The sequence below is a fragment of the Calliphora vicina genome, chromosome 3, assembly GCF_958450345.1.
Source record: "Calliphora vicina chromosome 3, idCalVici1.1, whole genome shotgun sequence".
Classification (NCBI taxonomy): Eukaryota; Metazoa; Arthropoda; class Insecta; order Diptera; family Calliphoridae; genus Calliphora; species Calliphora vicina.
Window position 1 is genome coordinate 64,917,184 of NC_088782.1, and position 13,363 is coordinate 64,930,546.

General features: G+C 33.4%; 1 protein-coding gene across 1 annotated transcript in view; it reads right to left on the reverse strand.

Moving 5' to 3' along the window:
• Positions 1-1,894: 1,894 nt before the first annotated feature.
• Positions 1,895-13,363, reverse strand: part of LOC135954936 (carbohydrate sulfotransferase 11) — a 45,367-nt gene continuing 33,898 nt past the window's right edge. The window contains exons 3-8 of the mRNA XM_065505184.1: positions 10,743-10,890; positions 9,952-10,018; positions 4,431-4,575; positions 4,088-4,243; positions 3,696-4,024; positions 1,895-3,331 (exon numbers count right to left, since the gene is read on the reverse strand). Of these exons, the coding sequence (XP_065361256.1) occupies positions 3,217-3,331; positions 3,696-4,024; positions 4,088-4,243; positions 4,431-4,575; positions 9,952-10,018; positions 10,743-10,890 (960 nt within the window). The 3' untranslated portion in view covers positions 1,895-3,216. The remainder of the gene's footprint in view (positions 3,332-3,695; positions 4,025-4,087; positions 4,244-4,430; positions 4,576-9,951; positions 10,019-10,742; positions 10,891-13,363) is intronic.

Here is a 13,363-nt window from a genome sequence, read left to right on the forward strand (position 1 = left end):
AATCGAACGATCATTAGTCGAATGAATACCCTAGTATCTATACAACCTGTTCTTTAAATCGAATACGAGTAACATTTTCGATTTTAAAACGAATTCACATGATTTGATATTCTGTAAATCGAATCCACATGATTTACTCGTTTTACTTGTACAAAATCGTGAGATCAATTTGTGAATTATTCGTTTTTGAAAATCTCTCATTTGTGAAATCACTCGATTTACAGAACAAGGCCATATACATATACATGTGTGGACTTTTGACAAAACAACTTAAGTGGAATTTTAAAATTTTTCAGGAGAGCGAAAATTTGAAAGTTGTCAAAGCTTACGGAATTCCTTAAGGACAAATAATAAAATAATTATTGATCAATTGAAGATTCCACATAAGTTGTATGTTCCTCTTTATCTGGAAGGAGCAATTGGCTACTTTTTATTTTTAAATTTCAAGTGGGCGTGGCACCTCCCATACAAATAATAAATAGTTTATATGGAATATCTGGTGAGCTATACATTCCTGTCACAGAATTCCATTCCGATCGAAAGTAGAAATAATTCCGTAATTTGCTTCTTCACAAAAAGTAAAACGAAAATTTCTTTCGGAATGAAACCACTTTCAGTTTTCAACAATTTTTAATTAATTTATGTACCAAAAGCTCTACTTTTGTTTTAATATAAAAAATTATTAAATGTTTTTGGAATTAATAAGTTACACGGAATCTGAAGAACCTAAAATGATCGGTATTGTTATTACGGAATTGTATTTGGACCGTATTATTTGAATTAACGAATTACACGGAATCTGAAGAACCTAAAACGAAATCCATTCCGAACGAAATGTCTGACAGTCCTGATAATTGGGAAAGCCGCTAAACTTCGCGAGATTTACTTCGGTACCGATCGGAATAAAACCTACGGAATTGAAACCATTCCGAACGAAATGTGTGACGGGCCTGATAATTGGGAAATTCGCAAAACTTCGCGAGATTTACTTCGGTACCATTGTGCGCAGGTGGGCTGAAAATGGACATGTTTGGATAAATGGGCGTGGCGCCAAAAATACAAGGTAAATATTTATTTTCGAATATCTGCAGAACTATAATTGTGACAGAACCTAATTCTTATCACTGCATGAAGTTTAACTAAAAATGGGACGGACCGGAATAGGGGGTCTGGCAGCTCTAAAATCACTCACAAATCGTCAATAAGAGGTCCTAGAGGAAACACGACAATAATCTGTGATCACTCATATTTCCCACCAAATATCGATTTTTATATGAAAAATCTAAAATCACTCATAAATAGTCAATAAGAGGTCCGAGAGGAAAAAGGACAATAATCTGTGATCACTCATATTTCCCACCAAATATCGATTTTTATATGAAAAATCTAAAAGCTTTCATAGATCGCCATTAAGTGTTTCTAGAGGAAAAACGACAATAATCTGTGATCACTCATATTTCCCACCAAATATAGATTTTTATATGAAAAATCTAAAATCTCTCATAGATCGTTAGTCAATAATCTGTAATCACTCATATTTCCCACTCATAGATAGTTAGTAAGAGGTTCGAGAAAAAGGGCAGTAATCTGTGATCAATCATAAGTACAAGAAATTTTGAGTCATGATTTAACTCTACTAACTTTTTCACTTCTCATTGCTGATCTGATATCGTGATGAACCTAAATCTTTCTACCAACTTTTATGAGGAACGGTCCATAATTGACCGTAACCTCCATATAACGCCTATATCAGAAAAATATTTTATTTATTTTTTAATATGTATACAGTACAGTCCCCATAGAAGGCCAAAACTACTGGGTTTTGGGTTACAACTTTTAATGAATTCGAAGATCTACTCTTAATCGAAAAATATAATTAAACACTTTAAAGTAATTGTTTTTTTTTAAATTATTTTATTCATTCAATACTTAACAAAATATTTATGTATGTTTGTATGGATGTAACTAATTTTTGAATAAATACTAAAAATAAGTTTATTTTTTTGTTGTTTGTTTTTATAAAGAACAATTCACTAATTATGGTATGTACTAATATTTATGTAAAAGTAAAAAAAAAAAACTGTGGCAACTACTTAAAATTACTTTAACAAACGTTTAATTTACAATAGAAAAAAATAGAGCGATTCAGTTGAAATAGAAATGCATAAATATGAGGAGTTACACGATAGTTCCAAAGAAAATAAAGGCCATAAGGTGAAACACTTGAGACTACTTAAGTAATGCAAAATATAAGAGCTGTTTCTTTGGAGCTTCAAAATTGTGTTACAAACCTAAAGTTATGTTAATTATAATGTCCTTTTTGAGAGATAATCCTATAATAATGAACCTAAAACTATTAGTTTACTTTAAGAATTTCAAATTTCTTAAAACGAAATAGAAAACTTTTAAAATAGCCTAAATGTGTTTTAGGTTATGAAACTGTGAGTCTCCCAAAAAAGAATTTTATTTCTAAAACAATTTTTTCTTAAAACGCTCTGTTTTTTTATTAATTTATTTATTAATTTAGTTAATTAGAATCGAGTTCATTGTTTTGGTTTCGTTTTTTTTTTGGTTGTTTGTTATAATTTATACCTAAAATTATTTTATTTAATGTATTTGTAACTGTCATTTAGTCCGCGTGTTTATTTTCATTTTGTCCGGGGTCTCAATATTTTAAATTTAAAGTAAAAAGCGCTATGCGTGTGATATTTATAAATAAATTGTCTTAATACTAGGTTTCTACAAATGTTTCAATTATTGACGCATATTAAAAATTATTGTACAAATTAGTTGTCTTTTTTGTTCATTTGTTGTTGCTGCTTCGAACTACAATTCGAATGGTTTCTATACTTTTATTCTCAACATTTTGCAATCTGCATTAAACGCACTAAATAAATTCATTTTCAAACGAATTAAACTACTCTGGAAATACGCTCAAAATTGCATTTTTCATTTTGTAATATTTTTTATGAATTATTTTAGTCGTTATTACTTAATTAGGCTTAAACGGTTTTTGTGTTTCCAACTCTGCAATCAATAAAAATCGTTAGTTAGAGAACAACCTGTGCTTTTATGGATGAAATTATTTTGTATCTTAACTGATTTGTTGGTGTTGATGTACAAGTATCTGGGACGTGTTGATTTATTTAGTTTTCCTAAGCTTGGGTGTCATTCAAAAACGTACATATGTAAATGCTGTGTGTATGTTAGGCAGATTTATGCATGCGGTCTTCCTAATAGCGCTGCAGCTTCTTCTGGTATATCTAGTTCTTTAGCTTTTGCAATATTAAAATACGAAGTTGCACTGTAGTTGAATAATTCAAAATCATATCTGAAAAGAGAGGAAATTGATAAAGTTAGAAAGTTATCGTTTGTAATAAATAAATAACGTCAAAAAATATAATAACGATCTTGTAATGTGATAATTCAACACATGTTCAACCATGTTTATTAAAATAAATAAAAAGACCTTTCCAACGACGGAAAATTTAGACAAAAATATTTTTTAACCCGAATTTTTTTTAATAACCCCCATTAACACGAAATCTGGTTATGTGTTAAATTATAGTATACAGTCGGTTAAAATTATATAACTGTCAGTTAGTTAAAAAAAATTTGGGTTACAAAATATTTTTGCCGAAATAGACCTATTGTCGGTCCGAATGTCAAATGCGTTATGTTAATCTAACACTTACCTATAATAGTCATACAATCCATCCAACTCATTTCTCGATAATTTCGAATAGAACTGTTGCAACAATTCCAGCGTATTCTTTCCCTTGCCCATATTACGCCACTCGGGAGCGATAATGCGCTTTAAGCCAGTCTTTTCAATGAGATACATCTGATCCTCCTCGAGAGTTTCAAATTTTAAAATTATATCGAAATTTATCAAACACGGCGTACAGAATTGTGTTGAGGCCACAAAATGCATATCCAAATGGTTGCCATGTTTGATTTGATCCAACAGCCAGCGTACAAATTCCGAAAATGATGGATATTTAGGAGGTTTCAGTTGTTGGCTCTGTGAGTAAAGCGATGAAATTAGTTTTTTTTATTGAAAAGTGAAAATTTACTTTAAACATACCTTTTTTCGATAAGTACGCACAATCTTTCGCCCCAGTTTATCGTGAAATGAATGGGGTATCGCATAAACGAATTTATCGCGATAAGCACTTAACAGTCTTTCGAATGGATGGCGTGCTATTAAAAATGTAATTGAATTATTTTGAGCGGTATGTAGCTGGAAAGAAAAAATGGAGGTAAAAATGATTTAATCGATATTCAAAAATGCTATTACATTTGAGGAAAGCTTTTTTTTACAAATTATATTATTCAGTATTTGATGAATTCAATTAAACTTGCAAGTTTTATTTAAAATGATTTAATTCTTTTAAATTGCAATCGTCCATATCATTTATAAAACTTACCTCATCTAACGTAACGCGAGGATAACGTTCGCGTGCTAAATGTAATAAAATTTCTTTTGTTTTGTGCAAAAAATCCGCTGAATAGCCAGCTAAAACATTAAAATTAAACATCCATGATGAAGAGGCAGCTTTAAATACATTGCACCTGTAAGGACATAAAAATGGAAATTAAAACAATGATTTTCTATACAAATAGTTTACATATTATAACGGATTCAAAAAGGGTTGGGTCAAATCAGTGCTAGATTTGAATTTCAAAATCTGTTTATTTACAGATTGTATAACAATTATGTGTGTAATAGAATGAAGGTTTGGCATCTAATAAATGTGTTAAAATGTATTCTCCGGATTAACTATATTAAACTAGATTTTTTGTTATAACAGAGAAGTCAGTTGATAAAGAAGAATTTCGGTTGAAGCAACCAAACTTTTGTTAACCCTTTCAAAATTTTGTAGCCACAACTGTAAAATTTGATTGGTAACAAATTCGGATGCTACTACGAATCTATTTTCTCTGTGCACTTATGATAATGCGTCTTTTTTATGTGTGTGAAGGATGATCAAATATAATTTGTTCTCGACAAACTCTAGAACTGTACTCAAATGGAGGTCCACGGCCATCTAGGTGACCTTATAAACATTTCAGGGGATCCGCGAAGTACTCAAGAAAACATAAAGTTTAAACACTCTATTTGATTACTAATATTTCCTTCTATACACTTTGACAAAATAATTTACTTCGAAATCCTTGAAGCTAAAGCTGCTCTAGAAAAATACCCTAAGATGTATTCAAACAAAGTTCTAACAGCAAAATGTGATATTACGGAGACTCTGTTCCAAAGTGAAACGTATCCCGCAGAAAGCTTTCTGCATCGATCGAAACAAATATTAGTTGGAAGGGCAAGGTGTGGACTATTTTTTTTTCTCCATTACTCCTTTTGGGAGCATTTGGTTTCCACAAAGCATCTCCATCTTATACGATATGTTAGCGTATTTCCCATGTAGATTGCACTGTCCTAGTTATTGGAGTATCGTGCGTCTCCATGTATGATGTTGCCATTAGAATCAGTCTATTGTTATTATTTTTGTATCAGTTTCGTTAAACGGTTGTTCTTTCAGCTAAGTAGATGATTGGTCTGCTGTAGCGGGTCCAAGAATGCATGTACGATGTTACCAGTCTATTATTATTTTTGCCTTGTATCAGTTTCGTTAATCGGTTGTTGTTCCAGCTAAGTAGATGATTGATCTGCTGTATCTGGTCTAGGATAATGGGGCTGCCATTCTTGCTAATTCTTTGATTACCTTTTTTCCCCAGAGGGTGGCGGGCTGCCTGATCTTTACCATGATGTTAACCTCTTTTTCAGGGGAAGGAGTGATCAGGAGGCTTCTGGTATGGATTGTTTAGAGGGGGGTTAATTTTAAAAACTCGAAAACCATGATGAACATTTTTCATCCTCTACCAGGGAAACTGGGGTGCATGGTTTTGTAAGCAAGCACTTTAACCACTACACCATGCCGACACTATAAGGACTAGAAGGCGTGCCAATGCTCACTTCAAATGAATCAGATTTCAGCAGCTCAAAATAGATAGGACCCTTTTGCTCCCACCAAATACAGAGAATTACCTTAGTGCCGAATCGACTGGTTGGCTGGGCTTCACGTACGATTTCTTACGCTTCGTGTTATCGTAATGGATCCATTTTTTTATCGCAAGTAATGATTCTGTGCAAAAATATTTTTTTTAATAGAGTTCAAACATAATTTCGGACTTGTAAAATCGTCTTTCAAGGTCTCTCGGCTTCAATTCGTATGGTACCAAATTACACTGCTTTTGGATGAATCCTGCTGCTCGCAAACATTTTGAAATAGTTGATTAAGTAGCTCGCAATGATTATGCAAGCTCTTACTGAGTATGACAACAATCTTTTAGGAGTAATGCCTCCAAATCTTGGTCTTTAAACTTTTCTTCAAGCTAAGTATTGCATATCCTAGCGTGGTTACTATTTTTTCTGCATAATACAATATATATCTTGATTTGTACATTCCTCTAGGTATGTACAGCTAGGTTAGGTTAAGCAACGCACTTCCACTAGGAGACACTTTAGGGTCCGTTAGGATTCCCTACGGAAAGACAAAATTAAGTTTTTTAATTTCCATATAAGTCTAAATGTGGGCCATTATAAAAAAATATGCCGAATGGTTTCTAACTCAACACTTCCAAAATTCATCAGACTCAGACCCTAATAACAGATTGTTCCCTGTCCTGTAAAATGTTGGTCATATAGTCCATGATCCAATATCCGCATAATTGTCAGCCTATTTTGTTATCCGAATCTCGCTATATGCAGGGGCGATCTCCAAGTACGACATTCTATATATCTATGAATGCCATTCATTGTATCCTGCACATTCTTCTGATTTCTGTTTGTTTTCTTCGTAAACTCGAAGATTCTTTATTCTTCGGGTAATTTGTGATCATAAAGCTAGGATGCACCTCCGATGACATCCCAGGAAGAACTGTTTCGTCAAAATGACTAGGAGATCCTTAGTTTCCTCTTGTATATAGTCCGATGACATCACTGGAATAAGTGTTTCGTCAACATTACGGGGAGATCCTCCGTTATCTTCATGCAGCCTATGACAATCGTTAATGCAACATTTTGGAGCAGCGTATTTAACTACTGACCGACCAATAGTCTTATAGGTAGCCAAAAAGGTTTTTTTATTTATGTTTGGCCGGCTATCATGGCATGACCTACGAAAGTAAACAGGCTGTAAATGGTGTCCCCTAATTTTAATTAAGCTTTACCTCCTTCTTCCAGCTCCAAATCTTATCTCGTTTGTCCTATTAGATCATATAAAGCCCACCTACTGTCCTCCACAACCTTAGAGTCCTTCAATACAGCATAATTCCAGCCTGTAAGACACTGCATTCAACTGTAAGACCTCCAGTATCATTATTTTCTATGAAGACACCAACTCCAGCGCCTAACCGCGTCTTCACTAATGCTATTGAGGGTATCCTTTGTTTCTATTGGGTATAACTCATTCGTCATGTCACTATGTTATTGATTTGGGTTTTGAAAGTAGGGTCCCTGTATGCGGCTGATATTATTGAGTTTTTTCATATGTCTATTGGGTTTCCGAGTTGGAATATAATTCCACTACAAATGTATTCCATTGTGATCTGTTACAAGCTATTAGTTTCAGTTCATTCCAAGACTGCCTTGTGGTTGCTACTTCAGAATCCAACTGTATTCTCCACGTATGTGCGGGTCTTCCTCTTCTTCTGTTACCCTGCGGGTTCCAATCAATGCCTGCCCGTGTTAGGTCATCTGCGGGTTTACGTAGTGTGTGACCTATACAATTCCACTTACGTCTCAATATTTCGATGCGCAGAGGAACATTTGGCCAATATATTTATAAAATTCTCCTCAGGAATCTATTGGCAAATACTTGGACTGCGTTTATGTCGTGCGCGGCTGCATTCCATGTCTCGCATCCATACAATAATGCTGACTTCACGTTGAATTGAATATGCTCATTTTCGTTTTTCTGGATATATGGGTAACTTTCCATACATGACTTAGATGACCAAATGACCGTCGGGCATACCTGATGCGGTTTTCGATATCAGCACTAGATCCTCCTTTGTTGCTGATAATAATGCAGATATAGCAGAAGCTGTTAACATCTTCAACCAAGTTTATCTTTAAACCTGCTTTCGCTATCGCTGCCTCTAGGAGTCTTAATTTTTGAGACAGGTTGTTGAACATGTGTGACAGTAGGCAAATGTCATTGGCGTAATCTAAGTCACCTAGCTGCTTGTAGATCCCTCTGAATTCCGGTGGAGTCTTCATCACTACACAGAGAAAACAGATTCGTGATAGCAACCGAATTTGTTGTCAATCGAATGATTCTACCTTAGTGACCGAATTCTACAGTTGTGGCAACAAAATTTTGAAAGGAGTAACAAAAGTTTGGTTGCATCAACCGAAATTCTTCTTTATCAACTGACTTTCTCTTGATAGAACCGAAATATTCTATGTGTGCAACCGAACCATTCGATTGGCAACAAATTCGGTTGCTATCACGAATCTGTTTTCTCTGTGTAGTTTTAAATCAATATGTGTGATATCTCTTATTATATCGATATTTAGAAGACTAACTTGGAATCTCCATTTATACATAAGGCTAATGCCACTAGGTCTATTCGGTCGATAACAATTTCAATAGCAATAAGTGGGCAGACATTTCGATAATAATATTTCCTTTAGTCCTAACTTGGATATTGGTTTATATTGTTACGAAATTGTACTTGAATTCAAATATAACGATTTTAAAGGCTGATTTAAAATTGCATAATGATTTCAAATAGCAGTGCATATTTGTGGGCATTATTAACATTCGATAAAAGCTTTTAGTTGATCATTGATCGTAAGTATGGCAACGCTGAATGTTTGCTGTGACTCGTATATTCGAATTTGAAATATACGAGTTATGACAGTTAAAGAACATTGTAGAAAGTTCACCAGAGATGGCGTGTGCCAGCTCTAGACTTCGAATATACGAGTTTTGACAGTTAAAGAACATTGTAGAAAGTGCATCAGAGATGGCGTGTGTATTCGAAAGCTCCAGACTTCGAATATACGAGTTTTGACAGTTAAAGAACATTGTAGAAAGTTCACCAGAGATGGCGTGTGTATAAATGTGGCCATGGTTGCAGTCGTGAGTTGAGATTATCAGAGACGTTATTCGAATAAACATCAACTGAGTGCCTTAAAGTGTGCTGAATTTTCAAGTGAATTCGTATACATTTCAAGTGTGTCTGTATTTCTGCGAATTAATAAACGTGTATAAAAAACACTGAGCGACTATTTGTACATTTTAAATAAATAAAGAGTTGCTACAATTTTTAAACTACTAAACTGCTTTTATTTGCAATCAAAAGTATCCGGTTTATTTAAAGGAAATAAACCAACTTTTTTATAAGGTTAAAACGTAACAATATGTTCGCATAGACAAACGGATTTGAAATATAATATTGCTAATTTTAATCTTCGAATCTTAATGCGATATAAAATGGTCAATATCTGAATCTAGATAGCTAAAACTAATTAAAATTCAACTTTTTAACAATAGTTGTAAATCATTCTAGTTCCATGTTTTGACAATTTTGCTTGGTGGATGATCAGACAAGTTCTATGAATATTTTTTAAACCATAAGGTATCACAGTATTGGTAGAAGGACCAAATCTAAACCTAGAAAATAAAAGTTGTTAGAATATCCTCTTTAATAACTTTTAAGAGTACGAAAATAGTATTCCTTTAGAATAATCCTGAATTGATCCAAGAATTAAAAGGTCCTTATTCTTGAATCTAGCTCCCTAACGTCTAAAATTTTAATAAAACTTTTTCGAAATTTTATATCTTTAAACAAGCTAATTTTGTATCTTTTTTGAGCCAACCTAATGCGAATTCTCATGCATATAAGGATGCATATTACAGTAATTAAACTTACCATATGATATGATGTTTTTTATTGACTAAAAATTCCCAAGGATTTGGCTTGTGCCATGAATCGGTGCCTGCAAATAGAATAAATGAATAAAAGAAACGTTATTTCAATATTATTTTCTCTTTATTATTTCTCTTTGTCTCTCTCTCTCTCTCTGTCTCTTGGTTGGCATTATTAAAATGTTAAAACAAAGTGGGTCATATGTACATGTGGTTGTTGTCGCTGTAAATAGTTGTAGTTTGTCATCCATATTGTAGGCCTTTTAAAAACATCCGGTGTTGATTTAACGGGACGGTATTTACTTTCAAAAGGATACACTTGTTCGAGTTTTAATTGTGGGTGTGGAATGTGGGGAGTGTGTGTCGTTCGGTCTGTGTATTTTAGGGTTTTTTATTTGTGAATATTAAAAAAAAGCGGATTAATGTTCGTGACAAGAGCAAAGAAGGATTGGCATTGGTTGGTATTAAATGTCTTTTTCTATCTATTATGCCTTAATCTACAATTCATGTTATTGAAAATATGCATATACATAGCTTTTGTTCATTTATTTTTAATAAAATGTCTTTATTATGCGAGCTTATAGATATATTAAATATGTATGTTGTAGTATGTAAATGAATTTCAGATTATCACTGTATTATTTTCGTTTAAATTTTGTATAAAAATGTATTGGATTTTCCATTGGGAGAAAATTCATAAAATAATATTTTCACACAGAAATAGAAATAAAATGAGTTTAACTCGTTTTACTAACTGATTTTTTAGTTTTTGAGGTTTTTTTCACTTCTACTTACCAATCACATCTAGACCCAATTCTGTACATTTCTCCGATAACAGTTTGCGTCTCCTTTCCATACGCTTTTCTACCTTGAGCATATCACTTTCTGACAAAGACTGTATGGCTTCATCAGGTATCAGAGGTAAATGAGTTTCATTGATGTACTATAATAATAATGATAAAGAAAACATAAATATTTTTAAATTATATTAAAAGGATCTGAAGAAAGCCTGTTAATATTAAGGGTACCAATGTCAGGACCTTCAAAAAATGTCATAAATCGTAGAACATATGCATAAATTATGATAATAAATTTCGAGCATCGAAATGAGTTGGACATTCTTTTCTCTCGGTTTTCAAGAAATTTTAGTTTTCATTTTGCCACTTAAATCTATTTATGAAATAAATAGCTTTCATTGTTAAATTTTATGCTTTTTAATGTGAAATTAAAATCCCGAAGTCCTGAAAAATACCGAAATCCCGGGATCCCAAGATTTACATTTATAAAATCCCGAATCCCGGTATTTGTAAAAACGTCTGTAAACATATTTGCAATAGTAGCAACATCAATTTCATAGTTTTGGTATTTCAGGCGAAAAAATCACGGGATCTTCTTTTGTAGTTCACGAAATTCTTAAAATTGGTTTTCATTCTATTAATATAATTTTTCTACAGAGCAGAATTTAACAGATCATACTAAGCTCTATATATAAAGGGTGTTTACGAACTGTCACGTAAGAGATCGTAAGTGAAGCCCGGCCAACCCCCCGAATCGACACCAATGTCTGTATTTATTATGAGCTGCTGAAATTTGGGCAAACCATCACTGTACTACACTTACTTTTTGACACTTATGATCAGTATGCCCTGGTAAATGATCATGAACAAATTTACTTTGAAAATCAGTCATCGATTCGCCCAATTTATAGATGACTGTTTTATTGCAAAATTGTGTTCAGCGATGAGGCTAATTTTTTACTTAACGGATTTGTTAATAAAAAAATAGCCACATACGAAGTGAGACCAAACCTTAACAGACCCTACAGACTCCATTACATCTAGAAAAATTAACCGTTTAAAGCGTACTTCGCGTAGTCAGGAATAGAATTCGTTATTTTCTAATTTTGAATAAAGTTTATGGTGAATGTGTTTCATCGGTTTCAACGTCCGAAAAATGGTTTGTGCGGTTTAGAAGTGGTTATTTTGACAAGGAAGAAAAAGATCGACCAGCCCAGACAAAACAGTTTGAGGGCCAAGAGTTGGAGGCATTATTCAATGAAGATTATTGCAAAACTCAGCAAAAGCTTGCAAAATTATTGAGAGCTACTCAAGCAGCAATTCGAAAACATTTGTAAGCAGAAGGATTCATCCAAAAATAGGGAAATTGGATTACATACGAATTAAAGCCGAGAGACCTTAAATTTGCATGTCCGAAATGATGCTTGAAGGCTATAAAAGAAAAATGGATCCATTACGATAAGCAAAAGCGTAAGAGATCGTAAGTGAAGCCCGGCCTCACCCGCTTCAGTACTAACTCTCTGCAATACGCATCACTTTGGAACATAGTATCCGAAATTGGTTTGATTTGTTCTTGGTCCGAAAAGATGAGCATTTCTTTTGGCTCGGAATCCATATGTTGCCAGAAAGATGGGAAAAGGTACAAATGTTTCAAAATAAAAGATAAACATTTTAAAAAATCCCGGTGTGAACTTGAAGTGAATTGAAGAAATGAAATTGGAGAGAAAAAAGAAAAAAATCATATGACATAAGAAATATTAAATATAATTAAAGTGAAAACCAAGTCCAAAGATAAGTATAATAAGAAAAAGAACTATAAACTGGGATTCACATAGTCCCGTTAAATAAAAATAGCCATCCTATTCATCTGATAAAGCCTAGTAGATTTCCTAGATCATATCTAGCTATATTATGGAATCTTTCCCCTAGACATTTTTTCCTGCGACCCTGTAGTCTGGGACAGTTACAGATAATATGTTTCTAGTTCCTCAGTATCCTCGCACAACCTACATAAGTCCGGTGTGTCCATATTCCATTTACCAATGAAGGCTTCAATTGAGCAGTGCCCGGTTATCACTCCTACGGCATAGTGGTTCCGGAGATATGGCTGGACCGATTTTTATAAAATTTTCAGTGAATCTGATTTTTGATTTTCGGTCTGTGGGCGGAGGGGCGTGGTAAAATCAATTTTTTACACTATACCGCTAATGACACTATACCTAATGATTTCAAGGTCAGTAATTGTGGCCAAACTTTTGCAAATAAAAAAAAAAGTTAAAAAATCTCAAAAACAAATTGTCAAATAATTATTTTTATTTTTTCATTCGATATTTTAATTTCGTTGCTTAACATCATTCTAAAAATTTTAATTCACAGTGGTGTACTCTGAAGCGAATGATTTGGTGTGACATGTCCGGTACATACCAAATTTTCATATCGTTCGATAAAACAAGTAGGCCGCTGTTAACATTGTACTATAAAAGTGCTTTTATATTATCAACCGATGATAAACAAAATTTCCGAAAGTACAACTAATATAGTAAACAACGTCGACAAATCAGATTTCGTTCCCGCCGAACTTCTGCCAAATGCAAATGAATATTCAATCCGTTGTCGACA